We start from the raw sequence: 17,110 nt of genomic DNA on the forward strand, positions 1-17,110 counted from the left end.
CTACTGTAGTAAACTATCGATTCCTTACTTATGGGTTAGGGTAACGGTGGTAAAAATGGGTAATTAAGCCTTTGTTATATTATTAAGGATAGTTTTGTATTAAAACCGGACAAGTGCGAGTCGGACTCGCCCACCGAGGGTTTCGTACTTTTTCAGAAATAGGTACATATTCTGTGAAAATTTCAACTGTCTAACTATCACGGTTCATGAGATATAGCCTGGTGGCAGACAGACGGACAGACAGACAGACAGACAAACAGACATACAGACAGCGGAGTCTTAGTAGGGTCCCGTTTTTACCCTTTGGGTACGGGACCCTAAAACATTATGTATCCTACACTTAACGCTGACCTTAGAAGTCCTAAAACAAAAGTCATGAAATAAATAAGAAAATCCTGGCCAATTTAGCTTTCTCATTAACAGCGATAAAATAAGTAACATTGAATTTCCAAGAACCCAATTTATCTAATAGAAACACTAGACATAATAAATGAAAGGACTGAAATAGAACGTTATTTTTAGGGTTCCGTACCCAAAGAGTAAAATTGGGACACAATTACTAAGACTCCGCTGTCTGTCTGTCTGTATGTCTGCCTGTCCGTCTGTCACCGGGCTATATCTCATGAACCGTGATAGCTAGACAGTTGAAATTTTCACAGATGATGTATTTCTGTTGCCGCTATAACAACAAATATTAAAAACAGAATAAAATAAATATTGAAGTGGGGCTCCCATACAACAAACGTGATATTTTTGCCGTTTTTTTACGTACTTACGGAACCCTTAGTGCGCGAGTGCGACTCGCACTTGGCCGGTTTTTTAAACCATTTGTGAAGAATATTCGCTTTATTTGAAAATGCTTTAGTTTTTTGGAGCAGTAATTCACTTATTTCTATAACAAGACGTGAAATTACGAAATTGCAATTATTATCAAATTCATTTCTTTTGTAACGAATGCTTTTTGAATAGTAGAAAAAAAACCGGCCAAGTGCGAGTCGGACTCGCGCACGAAGGGTTACGTACCATTACGGAAAAAAACAGCAAAAAAATCACGTTTGTTGTATGGGAGCCCCATTTAAATATGTATATTATTCTGTTTTTAGTATTCATTTGTTGTTATAGCGGCAACAGAAATACATCATCTGTGAAAATTTCAACTGGTGACGGAGAGACGGACAGACGGACAGCGGAGTCTTAGTAATAGGGTCCCGTTTTTACCCTTTGGGTACGGAACCCTAAAAAGCAAATGGTAGGCTGTACAGGCAGCATCGAATATAAAAATATAGTTACGTACAAAGTGGCCAGATAATCAATGCATACACACACACACGCACGCGCACACACACACACACACACACACACACACACACACACACACACACACACGCACACACGCACGCACGCACGCACACACACACACACACACACACACACACACACACACACACACACACACACACACACACTAATCACACTACTAAATGCTGCATGCATACCGCACATTATGCATAATACTATGTTTTATAAAGGAATAAATGAATGAATGAATAAATGGCACCGTAATTTTCCAACTATGAATTTGTAATATTAGGATAATGCTTGGCAGAGGGAACAGTCTAAAAATCAACGCTGGGCGTCACCAGCTGACCTAGCATACGTTGAGACTGGTATCCTTTCACCAAAAAATTAAGTGCATTTCCGTTGCCAGGGAGGTTTTGGGATTATACTGAGCAACTTTTAAAGTATAGGACCAACCCCGAAATAGCGAAAAAAAATCAGGCTTTTTCATACCTACATTTTGGCTTTTTATGGGAGGGTAATTTTTTTTTCGCGATTTCGTGGTTGGTCCCATAGTAAAAGTTACTCAGTATAATCCCAAAACCTCCCTAAGGGAATGCACAAATTTTTTAGCCACCCTGTATAATGATGAAAAAAAAAAAGTTATTTAACATCACAGTCCGATGTCGACTGCAGGTAGCGTTTTACATGAAGATAGTTCGAGTCCCAAAAAGAAAACAAATAATTAAAAAATTAAAAACACGACTGCGGATTTTAATCGTCTCTCAAAGCTCTTCCTTTTTTTACCCCACTCGATAAAATTGCCAGATTTTTTTTTCCAAATGTCGCGCGTTATTGTGTATACGTCCGCCATGTTGATTTTATTATGACGTCACATAGCCTATGTCACCCGGGATGACGTAAGGATTCTAATGATATATCATACATCAAAATCGGTTAAGGCATTTAAAAAATCAATTAAAATTAAATATTCGTTTATTTCAGGCCTGGGGCCCATAAAAATGTGAAAATGTGAAATTTAGAAGTTATACTGGAATAAAGAAACTCACATACAAACATGAACCCTGAAAACAATACACTCCTTTTTTTAGGCAGTCGTGTAAAAATCCATATAATATTATAAATGCGAAAGTCTGTCTGTCTGTCTGTGTGTTCCCTCTTCACGCTTAAACCGCTGAATCGATTTAGATGAAATTTGGCATAGAGATAGGTTGAGTCCCTGAGAAGGACATAGGATAGTTTTTATCCCGAAAATCATCCTTTAAGAAAGTAAAAAGCGGGGTGGAATTGAGATAATTAATGAAGTGTCTGCTAATTTGTGTGCATAATATGCTCAAATTGAATAATTGCTATAAGATTTTCTCCAGGCGCTATTCTTACTCTAGCTGGGGTTACTAAGTCCACGCAGACGAAGCCGCGGGCAAAAGCTAGTATAATATAACAACAGGCAGTATCATCGCTAAAAAACGATCTAGTTCAGACAAGCTTTGGGTAGCGGGAAATGTAGAACTTGGTCCCCTGCGTTGCAGAAAGTTTATTGACAAATTTTTGTAAGTATTGCATAATGTTACTTGGCACGAATATCGTTACTTTGCAGAATTTTTTATTTGCATAATATTATTTGGCAGAAAACCTCCTAACCCACTTAGAAAATTCTGCCAAATCAATATTATGCGAGATAACTATTAACAATTATATATTACTAGCTTTTGCCCGCGACTTCGTCTGCGTGGACTTAGTAACAGCAGCTAGAGTAAGAATAGCGCCTGGAAAAATTCTCATAGAAATCTAAATTTGAGCATATTATGCACACAAATTAGCAGGCACTTCGTTAATTATCTCAATTCAACCCCGCTTTTCACTTTCTTAAGGGATGATTTTCGGGATAAAAACTAACCTATGTCCTTCTCAGGGACTCAACCTATCTCTATGCCAAATTTCATCTAAATCGGTTCAGCGGTTTAAGCGTGAAGAGGAAACACACAGACAGAAAGACAGACAGACAGACAGACTTTCGCATTTATAATATTAGTATGGATTGGCAATAATGGATTATTATTGGCAAGTATATATTGGTGCCATTTTCAATCAAAAGGGTACTTATTGTCGGTTGTCAATAAGCCGCTATTTCCATACAGCTTCAATTTGAAATCAACCTTATTGACAAGCGACAATGTGGTACCTTTTGGTTGAAAATGTCACATTTATTGAAAGTTTTCTGTGATACGTGTTATGCGAAGTGTATTTCTGACAGATAATATTCTGCCAGATGTGGGAACCGGTAGAATTCAAATACAATATGGTAGCTAAGTACTTACACGCAACTTCCAAGGATTTCGTGTCCGCGCTCTTCCCGACTGGGTTATGTACCTCGCATTTGACCGTCGCTTCGTTGAATTTTCGTGAAATATTCGGTAATATCTGAAACAAATGATAACATAATATTATATTTACCATAAAAACATTTGTACACCTCAAACATATAAGAAACAGTAGAAATTATACTCTTATAATTAATGAACAGTATTGCTTTTAGTATAGCTTAGACGAAGACCACCTTAAGAGTTACCTGTTTGATCCCCATTTAGGTATAATTATTGTTTTGTTTTTTTGAAAAATCATCGATTTTTGTATTTTTACTGAACGGTGCTATAAAACTTGTTTATTTCAAAATATATTATTAGCCCTAAAAGTATTTACAATTATGTAGAACATTTTTTAATCTAATAGATAAATATCAACGCTTTCAGCATCCGCCTGTTTTTGATTTAAAACAAAAGCAATTCTTAATCGAAAAGTTAAACCGTAGCCTACCTGTTTTAAATTTCCTACAATAGCCATTTTAATCTAACCTTGCATAGTTAAAACAATTCCTCTGACACGACACGGCAAGAATTTTAATATCAAAAAATATTTCTATCGTGACATTGCAGTACGGGGTATTCTTAGCCTAAGAGTATTAGTGAGACCAACGCTTAAGCTAACCAGTAATATTTGCTTCTAGATTTATTAGGACGTAATAAAATTAGGGTATTAATACAGGAATTTGAGAAACTCGAAGTACCGGTATATCCGTCTGATATTCACGATATTGTAAGTAAGTAAATACACTTTATTGCACAACAAAGAAAAGTCAATAACAAATTTACAAAGTAAATAAAGGTAGCAACAGGCGGTCTTATCGCTGTAAGCGATCTCTTCCAGACAACCTTAGAGTAGAAGGATATAAAGAACAGAAACTAAAAACGTTGTAATACCGGGATTAAAGAGGGATAAGGTGCGTTGGAATAAGATTGAACGGGTTTTTCATGCGGCGTAAGTTGAAAAGTCGCCCATAATGCTTCGGCATGCAGACGATTTTTTTGTGGTGGTGGTGCTATAAGTTTGACGCCAATGTATGTCTGTCTATATGTGACATCGTTTTTTTTTGTGAAAGTGAGTTCTTAGCTATGGTTCTCAGCTATGTTTGACAAAAAACGATCCAGCTGTTTAAAGAGTATCAGCTGCTTTTCCAAAATGATGCACGGATTGCACGGTATTATTGGTTTTTTTTGAATGACGATCAGTGTTCGACTCGTTCGAACCCAGTGCGACAGCAATACCGCAGGAGTCGTGACTTTTGCATACCTGCATATATGCATGCAGGTTTCGGTGTGCCAAGGAAATTTTAAAAGTTGTAGCTCCGTGCCTTAGTGTGATACGTGCATTTTTATTTAAGTGGAGTATGTTTTTATTGCACCAGGTACATTACTTTATTCCGGCGAATTGCATCAGAGTGCACATGAACGTGTGAAATTTTAAATTTTTAATTAAAATAATATTTATTTTTCTGTCTGTATGCCTGCCAGTCTGTCTGTGTGTCTGTCTTTATCTGTCTGTCTGTCTGTATCTGTCTGTGTGTCTCTGTCTGTCTGTCTATCTGTCTGTCTGTCAGTCCATCCGTCCGTCATACAGACAGATACAGATCTATCTGTCTTGCAAGACACATTGAGAGTGCACACACAGAGAGGTACATTACTTTATTCCGGCGAATTGCATCAGTGCACATGAACGAGTGAAATTTTTAATTTTTAATTAAAATAATATTTATTTTTCTGTCTGTATGCCTGTCAGTCTGTCTGTCTGTGTCTGTCTTTATCTGTCTGTCTGTCTCTGTCTGTCTGTCTGTCTCTGTCTGTCTGTCTATCTATCTGTCTGTCTTGCACTAGGTACATTACTTTATTCCGGCGAATTGCATCAGAGTGCACATGAACGTGTGAAATTTTTAATTTTTAATTAAAATAATATTTATCTTTCTGTCTGTATGCCTGTCAGTCTGTCTGTCTGTCTGTCTGTGTCTGCCTGTGTGTATCTGTCCGTCTGTCTGTCTATCTGTCTGTCTGTCTGTCTGTCTGTCTGTCCGTCCGTCAGTCCGTCCGTTCGTCATACAGACAGATACAGATCTATCTGTCTGTCTTGCACCAGATACATTACTTTATTCCGGAGAATTACATCAGAGTGCACATTCATTTCTAATTAAAATAATATGTATTTTTCTGTCTGTATGCCTGTCAGTCTGTCTATCTATCTGTCTGTCTGTCTGTGTCTGTCTGTATCTGTCTGTCTGTCTGTATTTGTCTGTCTGTCCGTCAGTCCGTCCGTCCGTCTGTCTGTCTGTATGTTTGTCTGTCGGTCTGTCTGTACAGACACATACAGACAGATACAGATCTATCTGTCTGTCTCTCTGTCTGTTACCTCTTCATACTTACACCTCTGAACCGATTTAGATATTTGGTATGGAGAGTTTGAGATCCGAGGCAGGACATAGGATAGTTCTATCAATCATAATCATTCTACGCAGACACGGGCAGAAACAAGTACTGAATATATTCTACCGTATATACGAAACCCGAGTAGCCAAAATATACAGAGCGCACGCACAAAAGGAACAAAGGCTTTTGTTTAACAGAAATGAAATGAAATGAAATGAAATGAAATGGAATGGAATGAAATAAAATGAAATGAAATGAATGTGGAGGTTTAAGGAATGTAAGATTTCTAGTTATGGCAATAAACTTTTTTTATCTTTTATCTTTATCTCTTTAAATGAAATGAAATGAAATGAAATTTGAGAAGATGCAGAGTATAGTTTAACGGGCACGTGCCTTGGCTTAGCACAAGATGAGCTCTGAGCTGTCTAGAACGCATATTTTCTTAATCAAAATTTACATAGTACTTACCTAGTGGCAGTAAAACGCTCGGGGCTTTAAAAATTCGTTTTTAACTTTAAACAGTTCTTTCCTAGGTTACCTAGGCTAGGTATATAAGATGTATTTTTCGTAAAGGGATTTGATGATTTTAAATCTATATAAAATGCCATATGACCATCCATATAACCAATATCTCTATGAAAGATCCTGTTAGAAAATCTAAAATTATTTTCCTAAGTTAACATATTACCATAGCTCGGACAAATCATCGCAAAACCATCAAAAATCATTTATATCTCAAAATAGGACAAAATTTATTAAACTCGTATTATGTACAGTATTTTTGAATCAAATTTCCAGATTATACTCAAAACTGCAGTTCAAAATTGTTATTTTTTTTTATCCTGTTACATACCATGTTGATTTTTGCGATAATTTGTCCGAACTCTGCATATTACTTACCAGTTCATTTCTGACTGCACCAGCGATGTGTTCGTTGTTCAGAAACCATCTGTATGTCAAGTTGTTAGGGTTGGCATTAGCCTGGCATCCTGAAATAAAAATCTATTAATCAAGCTTATAGTAAGTGCCTAATAGTTTTTAATTATCTGAAATCTGAATGACTATGAAATGTACTTTGGCTTAATTGTTATTAATTTATTTTTAATAATTTCAATGGATTAATTTATATTCAAATTAATAAAGTTGTAATAGCACTGTTTATTTGAATTGATTTATCTGTATTGTTAGTATTAGCTATGTAATGTGTAAATAATTTAATTTAAACTATCGTGAGACATACTTACTTAGCTAAATTAGCGGTTTCACTCACGTTACGTTTCAAATACGTGAGTGAAACCGCTAAGTTATCTAAGTTAATGTGTAAATACCTGAATAGGTAACATTTTAGTTGTATAAGTTATAATGTACTACAATGTGCTGTACATAGCTTAAGTCGATAACACAATAAATTACAAATACAATTAGGTACAATTACTTATTAAATATCTAAGGTTACTTCGATATGTAACTGAAAGTAAAACAAAATTTAACATTATCACAAGTTTGAAATTAAACAAAAAAATTGGTAAAAAATTGATCAGGTAATTACGTATTTCTGAAAATAAGTGCTTCAAAAGTAAAATAAATCTTTCTAAAGAGTCTAAAGTCGCATAAAAAAATTCTAAAAGTATATTGATTTTTTGTAGTTTCCTATTGTCCGGAGGTTTACAATATATGCAATCGAAAGCAAAAGATTTTTTTTTTACCAAAAGATTAAATATGTATATAAAAGTTTTGTTCTGACTCACCGACTGCTAAGGTATCTCCTTCCTGTATCCTGCCAGTGGCTGCACCAGATTTGATAAAAACACGCACTTTTGGGGCATATTGAACCTGCAACAAAGTATTTATGGTTAATTTTTATGCAAATTAATTACAAGTATTACATAGTAATAATTATGTAAAAGGCAAATTTAATTTAGCAAAAGATACGTGTAATATAAAATTTTAAATCCTAATTTTATTCATTATACTTATTTGTGTTCACTTCATTATCATGTTTTATTATTATGACCTATATTTGTCATAATAAAAAAACTGCAAGTGGAATTAATTAAAATTATAAATAATTTTTATTGATGAGTTCCGTAACTTAACGTCTTTACAGCAAAGATAAATTGAGTTCTAACCAAACAAATCTATTTTAATTTTAAAGGTAAAACAATAACCAGAATTCATATGTGAAAACCATCCGAGATTTCGTAGTAACCCCCTTTCATTATAGTACCATATTTCCGTCGAAACTGTGCTACAGACGATACAAAGGCAACCTCACATGAGGGCCTCTTATAGGTAACTTTACCCTAACTACTTGGTTAAAACTGTGAATATTTTGTGATTAAGCTGAGGAAAATGTTTGCTTTTAGGTAAAGTGTCGGGGAAAATTGAAATTTGTACAAAATTTATTTCTCAACAGCCATATACAGGTGAATTAAAAGTGGAAAAAATCACTGTCTTGGGTGGGACTTGAACCCACGACCACTGCGTTACTAGTACAGGGCTCTGTCATCTGGCCGACCAAGACCGTACAAAATACAATTAATAATCAATTAATTAACGTTTCTGCTTGATACAAAATTAATTTAATATACAGGTGGTTTAAAAAAACCGGCCTAGTGCGAGTCGGACTCGCCCACCGAGGGTTCCGTACTTTTTAGTATTTGTTGTTATAGCGGCAACAGAAATACATCATTTGAAAATTTCAACTGTCTAGCTATCACGGTTGATGAGATCCAGCCTGGTGACCGACAGACGGACATACAGACAGACGGACAGAGGGACAGAGGAGTCTTAATAATAGGGTCCCGTTTTTAACCTTTGGGTACGGAACCCTAAAAATGGGGCAGAATGTAAAATGTATGCCCTAACAAGATTTTATTTGGCCTTCGCTATTTCGCGGATTTGTAGTGGTACTAATTTGTTTTACTGGCAGATACATTTTCAACGTCTGTTGTCTAAGGCCCACTGACTATCAGTCCGCCGGACGATATCAGCCTGTAAGCTAGAACAAGAATCTGCTACGGATGCCTTGGTTTTTAGGTTTAAACATGGCCAGATCGGATATTGTTACTGCTCTCAGGCTGCGTTCCGGACACATACCACTGAATAGTTTCGGATTCATGATGGGTAAGAACCAGTCACAAAACTGTACCGAATGTGGAGTAAAAGAAGATGTGTTCCATATCTTGGTGGAATGTGTCCGAAACGAGGCAGAGAGAATAAACTTTAGGCAAAAGTACAACTGTAATTTATATAACATAGGTGAAGTTAACTTCATTTTGGCCAACCCGCAATCAAAAAAGGCGATGAAAATATATGAAATTGTTAACTTAGGTATTAAGCGTAGATAATAAGAGTTGATTTGTCTTGCTATGTCACAATAAGGGTGACATTTTCATTTGTGAAAAAACCCTTTTTCTAATAAAGATTAAAAAAAAAAAAAAGAATTTGATAGTTCTGAACAACTGTCAGGCTGATATCGTCCGGCGGAGTGATAATCAGTGGGCCCCTGTAGTCGAGTACCAATAGTAACGCTATATTAATCCTGTTACATAGTTCCCATTTTCCCGGGCCGCCGCTCCGGCATGGACCCTCCCGGTTATATCTAAACCGATTGTGTTGTGGCAAAGTTGCAAATTTAGTTACAACAGCATATTCAATGGGTTTTGGGATACCATTAAAATTCACTAGTTTTTTGTGCAAAATGAATAAGTTTCTCTGTACCAGCATAGAGTAACTTATACTAGAGCGGTACTGTCATAGTAAATTTTGTAACCCCAGTAAATTCACTGCCATCTGTCGACACACTTTAAAACTAAAATTGAAGATTTGTAAAAATACGATAAAATGTATTTAAAAATATATAAATGATTTTTTTTATTTGCATTAATTATTTTGTTGATTTTGACCCATGTTCTTTCACTGATATGCGTTAAAATTGTTAAATAACAAACGAAACCGTCAACGCCATCTATACGACTGTAGGCCAAAACTAGTAGCGCCCTCTGAACGAGAATCAAATTTTCTTGATTTTCAAGGCACGTTTTTTCCTTAGACTGTATCCATCTATTACGGAGTTATATCTATCTTTGGTACCAGGTATACCTACTGGTATGTCATATGAACCAGATACTATAATATTTTTTTTAATGACGTATATTACGTCGACGATCGCTCGACTTGTTTTGCTCCATAACGAGTATCTTCAACGGGAGCACGCGTTGCAGACTGCTTTATTATATCGTCACCCAAGTTCACAATACTAATTACGGCGAATAATTTGTTTCAATTATGGTTGAATATTGCGTATAACCTTGAATTGCCTCATTATAACTTACGTATAGACACACGGAACCAGTATTCTGCGCCACGAGTTGATGTTGTTTTGACAACAAACGAAAGGAGCGGAGCGTGAATCTCGCGACCTAAATGCGTAATCGCAATGAATTTTACGGCGTTTTGTTCACGTGGTACAGGTTGCGATTGCGACAATTTCATTGTTCGGTATAGCTTGTAATAATATCTCAATGAATTGCCTATGTGATTTCTAAAGGCAAACATTTTTAGGGTTCCGTACCCAAAGGGTAAAAACGGGACCCTATTACTAAGACTCCGCTGTCCGTCTGTCTGTCTGTCTGTCACCAGGCTGTATCTCATGAACCGTGATAGCTAGAGAGTTGAAATTTTCACAGATGATGTATTTCTGTTGCCGCTATAACAACAAATACTAAAAAGTACGGAACCCTCGGTGCGCGAGTCCGACTCGCACTTGGCCGGTTTTTTTAAATATTCGTTTCTCCAATAATCGCGAGCAACGAGGATTATACCAATTTGAAAATGTGGATCACGTTCTAATTGTTTGGTTGAATCCGAAATACAAGTCATTGGTTCGACATTATGTACGGTTTGCATAAAAAGTCAACATATTATCATATTTTTTGAGGTAAACATTCAATAGAGAATATAATTATGACCTCTAGAGGGCGCTGTGTTCAAATTGTTGTGACGTCATATATGACCATATGCCTATAACCAGCGGACGATTGACGATTCGAATGACATATCGTTTGTCAAATTATAATGAGTTCTTTAGAATCAGGGAACAAATGAACATACATACATAACCACATACATACCGGTCAAAATCATAACCCTCTTTTTGCGTTACCGTAGTCCGGTAAAAAAGAAAAGAGGTGTGAATTATATTCTTATCGTCATCATCGGCGTCATCTATGTCATATTAATACTTTTGCGGTATTTCCGGACCGATACGACCTTTAAACCAACAAAATGGCGTACTCTTAAACGCCAGCAACGCACTTACACCCCCTCTAGTGTTGCGGGTGTCATCGCTTACGATTACGACTTTACGATTAGAAGTCATAAATGTATCAGTAAGATGACAGTTTTCATACCTACTCACAAAAATAAAACGCAAAATTGCAGAGCATGCAGTTATTGTATTGAATAATGTAAGTATTATATATTTATTTATTTATCGTATGGCATTACAGTTACTGGATTTAAATTAAATACTAATCTAAAGATTGAGGTTTGCACTCTTCAAATACTCGATGGCCCTTTCACTGAGGTTCGCGAGGTCTTCAATCCGTCCCTTGAATTTGGTGAGAGGGCATTCCAGAACAATGTGTTTGACCGTCTGCTCGGGGTCACCACACATGCACTGAGGGGAGTCACACCAGCCCCATTTATGCCAGTGGTAAGCACAGTTTCCAACGCCTGTTCGAATGCGGTTTAGTTGACTCCATACTCGGCGCGGTTTGTCGAAGCCAGGTGGGCGTCTATTTGGGTTGAATGTGAAAAGTTGCTCACCATTGGATTGTTGGGCATTCCACTCAGCCATCCATGAATCATGTATATCCCACTCGTTGTCAACATGCACCATACCAAGAGCTGGCGGGTTACGGGACTTGAGTCGTTTCGCTCCGAAATCACTGAGGTCTTTGTGGATAGGCAGCGTGGGTTGGTATTTGGTTTTTATTGCCTCTCGGAGGTGACACTTTTTTCGCCGCAAGTGTGGTGGTTCTATGGCGCTAAGAGCAGGGAGCCAGAAAGTTGGGGTGGGTTTGAGGCAACCAGTAATGAGCCGCATGGTTTCGTTCAGCTGCACATCCACGGCACCAGCATGTGCGCTGTTCATCCATACTGGAGCACAGTACTCAGCCGTAGAATAAACCAGTGCCAGTGCCGTGGTACGCAGACAGGACGCAGAGGCTCCCCAAGAGGTTCCAGTAAGTTTCTGGACTATATTGTTCCTGGTCCTTATTTTACTTTTCAGCTTATCGATGTGCGATCGGTATGTTAGGCTTCTGTCGAGTGTAACACCGAGGTACTTTGGGGAAGTATTGTGTTGTAGGGTTGTACCACGAAATCTAACTCTCAGGGTCTTGTGTGCGAGCCTATTGGACAGGTGGAAGCAGCAAACTTCAGTCTTTGAAGGATTTGGGCACAGACGCCAACGGGTGAAAAAGTCGTCCAACTTCGCCAGATCCTTCTCCAGTATGGGTTCCGTTGTTTCCATGCTCCGCTGCTGGGTTACAAGAGCCAGATCATCGGCATATCCAAATTGGCGAGATACAGTACTAGGGATGTCATGTATGTATAAGTTAAACAGCATTGGAGCTAAGACAGAGCCTTGAGGGAGACCATTATTGAGCACTCTCACTTTACTGGCCGATTCACCAAGAAACACCTGAAAGGTCCTGTTTGTGAGGGTGTCCTCAATTAGCCTGAAGAGTTTGATACATGGGATTATATATTTACTAGAGAATACACTGGTTTATAAAAATAAAATTCAACTTATTATAAACTGGAATGGATTTAATACAATAAAAAGTGACCAAAGTTTATATATATAGTAGTATGACTACTTAAGAACAAATCAAAAAATGTAAAAAAAAAAATATATTTTTTCCTAGTTGGATAGATGGCAGTACCATCTCTGTAGGTACAAGCACACACTGCTCGTGAGACGGCGCTAACCAACTGATGAGACAGATTCTCACTGATCTTTGAACTGCCAGCAAAGAAATCACGCACAGATATTTAAAAGCAAACTTCCTGATGTTAGGGCACAGGGCGTACACGCTATACATCAAAAATCACTTGCGTTTCTATGTGTGAACGGCACGTCTGTACACGCGGCATGCGTCATTGTGTAAGTTGCTTAAAAACAGCAAAAGCAACAAGCAGCAGCAGCAAAAACAGAAAAAAAAACAAAAAAGATAATTTTTTTTTAAAGCAAAAAGCAGAAAAGCAGAGGCAGCGGTCGGCAAAAGCTCGTCAATCTGCTGTCGCGGGGCGAGGTAATTCGAATCGGGGCGGGGCGGTGCGTGGCCGTTCTGTATGATAATACTATGACTTATTCTGTGGTTAGGGGAAAACCGTGTATTTGTTTTTCCAACGCTACAGTCAGGCTTACGGGCAATTTTCACCCCTGAAAGGGAACGTTACGAATATTAAGAGCTGTTCGAACGGAGGCTGCTACATAACCGTTACAGGCGCATTCAGAAATATTGAATATTATATCAATTTAATCCAATATAAACATGAACTAATGGCGTTACGGGCACATTTAGAAATAAATAATAAGAAAAATTTTCAGAAGCAATCCTGTATACGTAGGCGTTGTCTAAAATAGATATTTATTGAAAACCTGATTCTTACAAATCTGAACATTCTTGGGTTCATTCTACTCAGAATCGACAGCATTCGTCATCCTACTATAGAAAAAAGATGTATTTTGGGACATCTATTCTGTTCCATTACGTCACGTTTTAGTGTGAAAAAAATGGTATCTTCTATGTGCGTGATGTAGTGGAAACTACAATTATCATACAAATTTTTGGGACATTTGTCTGTCTGTTGCGGTAATCGCTTACCATTATTAAAAAAGCTCACAATTTCGGGGAAAGCCTTCCCCAAAGGACTAAGATTTATTCCTATTTATTTCTGAAGGATATTATCGAAATGTAGAAGCATTACGGTTTCGAGTATCAGACGTATTGAGAATTTTAAACAAGAGTATTTTTAAAAGAAATGAGAATACAATATATAAAAGACTTATTAATTCTTATAAATAAATAAATATTATAATAGGACATTCTTACACAGATTGACTAAGTCCTACGGTAAGCTCAAGGAGGCTTGTGTTATGGGTACTCAGAGAACGATATATATAATATATAAATACTTTAATACATAAAGAAATACCCATGAGTCAGGAACAAATCTTTTTTCCGCCACCAAAATCAGGCCAAGACAGACAAACTGATTTACATTTGCATCCATGTTGGTATCCATGGTTGGTATGTTGGTACTCGAGGCATTTTAAATTCGGTTATCCCATAATACAAAAAACAAATCACTTAACCCTCCGTCTGCAGACTCGTTTGAAATTAAAGGCTTAAAACTAACCCTAAACTTGCAAGCCGAAACCGCATCCACTTAACATTAGCAGCACTAAGCCTGGTAAAGCGAAAAATTATTTATTTATTTAACCTTTATATCACAGTACAAAAAAGTACAAATGGCGGACTTAATGCCATAAGGCATTTTCTACCAGTCAATCATTACAGAAATTATATTTTTAAAGGGATTAAATCCTTTAATTTGCATTTATATATAACTAGCTTTTGCCCGCGACTTCATCTGCGTGGAGTTAGTAATTTGTGTAGCTTATTTTTTTATCCAATCTGCTTTTTATCGATTCCCCATAAACTTCCACCCCCCTTTTCATCCCCTTAAAGGATGACTTCTGGTATAAAAACTACCCTATGTCCTTCCCCGACTCAAACTATTTCTATGCCAAATTTCAAGTAAATGAGGTAACAGACAGACAGACACACTTTCGCATTTATAATATTAATGTATATATATATATATTATATAGTATGGATATTGTAAAACTTTATTCAGTTTAAGTTTACGGGCGTTAATATAGTAAATTATTTAATATATTGAAGTAGGTGTTTTTTTTAATCCTTTTTTTTGTGTTATTTAACCCTTAAATGCATGATTTTTTATTTTTGGAACACATTTTATTTTATTTTATTTTTTATTTTCTGTTGAATCTGAGCTGTCCAATGCCTTGTATACATTTGGCAACAATATGCATTTAAGGGGTAATCATATAATAATATAATTCAGATCAGAATGCTATGACTGTTTTTTAATCTGTATAGAATAACTTTTTTTTGTAACTGGGCAAAACTTATTGCTTAGTTAAAGGAAAAATTATTTTGTAACTATTCGAAATTAAACTGTTGTGAGACATACTAACATTAAATCATTACAAGTGTTAGGTGACCCAAACCCAAACACACCACTGTGCCCGCCTACAACGATAGCGCAAGACCTCCCCCAACCGGTTTTCTCGGCGCGCGCGCAGCGAGCGACGCGGCGCGCGGCAGCGGCAGTACGCAATACACGGTCGTCGTGAACGCTGCTCGCACTATTAGTGCTTGAGAAAGGAGACCTAGGCTCTCCGAAACATGTCGCGCGAGTGACTAAAACAAGTGAGTCTAAACCGTAAAATGATTTAATGTTTGTAACTATTATTATAGTCTGCATCTTCTCAATTTTTTTTTGCCAAAAACCCTAATCTGTTAAACAAAGGCCACTCTTCCTTTTGTGTGTGCGCGTGCCCATTGTTGGTGAGCGCGTGACCATTGTGTACGAGTGGCATGCGCTCACCAACAATGGCCACGCGCTCACCAACAATGGGCACGCGCACACTCAAAAGAAACAATGGCTTTTGTTTAACAGATTAAGGCCTCTGGCGAAAAAATCATTTGAGAATGCACAGACTATATTTGTTTTCAATATTTTTTTCAGTTCTCTAACCATTTGCAAAGTATCTTAATGAAACCTAACTAAATTGAATTAAAACCGTCTGATTTTAAGTTAAAGCCTCTTAAATCGAAGCCAACAAACCACAATACACTTTATATTCAACTAATGCTGCGAGTGCGAACTTTTAAAACAATAAACACGAGTGGAAGTAGTGGAACAAACATCTGCGTCCTAACTATAAAGGTTTAATTCCAATTTGGGCTACAACAGCATGGTATGTATGCTGCATCCATAGACATAGTATAATACAAGTAGTTATAAACATGACACCGAGCGACCAGGGGTAAAAGAAAGACATATTCACATATTTGACAGTTTAATGTATGGCAGCATAATCCTTTCTCTTTCACTCTTATACATTTCGGTATTTCACCATCGCCTCCTACCTGTGATGCCATAACCCGACCATGAAAAAATGCCCGGTCGGTGATAAGGACAAAGCATGGCACTATTTTCTGTTGCCTCTTATAATAATCGCAATAAGACTATCTTTCTCTATCAAAGAGTGTCAGGCCCTTGGCTGCAGCGTTGACGAGATCGATGTCATTGTCATAAAGGACTATGCGTCATAATGGTCTAAAAACCAACAAAGTTGAGAGGTCAATAGATAGGTACAAATGAACTTCATTTAGGTCCATGGGCACCAAGCGGAATTCCATTGCAGAACAGTTCTGCAATGGATCTCAGTTACTGAGATATTGGTATTTTAGACAAAATGTCGTCACCCTTATTACTAAGGCAATAGAGTGGTGCGCGAACATCTACCAAGAAGCAATGAATTAACCATTTATTTATTTGCACATAAAAGGGTTTTACATAGAAGATATTATTATAAAAGTTACATGTCCTAGCGTTTTCAGGGTTCCGTACCCAAAGGGTAAAAACGGGACCCTATTACTAAGACTCCGCTGTCCGTCTGTCTGTCTGTCTGTCACCAGGCTGTATCTCATGAACCGTGATAGCTAGACAGTTGAAATTTTCACAGATGATGTATTTCTGTTGCCGCTATAACAACAAATACTAAAAAGTACGGAACCCTCGGCGCACGAGTCGACTCGCACTTGGTCGGTTTTTGTTATTAGCTGTTTTTTGGCAGCATCTTGGCTACGCCCCTTGTGCTGCAATGCTGCAACAGCAACGCAGCCGCAGTTGCAATCGAAATATAACCTAATGGCAAACTAAACTGC

The 17,110-nt window shown here is 37.2% G+C and overlaps 1 protein-coding gene across 1 annotated transcript in view; it reads right to left on the bottom strand.

Moving 5' to 3' along the window:
- The window catches only part of LOC134751871 (irregular chiasm C-roughest protein-like), a 177,258-nt gene that overhangs the window by 24,239 nt on the left and 135,909 nt on the right, over positions 1-17,110 (bottom strand). The window contains exons 8-10 of the mRNA XM_063687396.1: positions 7,799-7,883; positions 6,951-7,039; positions 3,618-3,720 (exon numbers count right to left, since the gene is read on the bottom strand). Coding sequence (XP_063543466.1) covers positions 3,618-3,720; positions 6,951-7,039; positions 7,799-7,883 — 277 coding nt within the window. The remainder of the gene's footprint in view (positions 1-3,617; positions 3,721-6,950; positions 7,040-7,798; positions 7,884-17,110) is intronic.

Source organism: Cydia strobilella, chromosome 23 (genome assembly GCF_947568885.1).
Source record: "Cydia strobilella chromosome 23, ilCydStro3.1, whole genome shotgun sequence".
Taxonomy (NCBI): domain Eukaryota; kingdom Metazoa; phylum Arthropoda; class Insecta; order Lepidoptera; family Tortricidae; genus Cydia; species Cydia strobilella.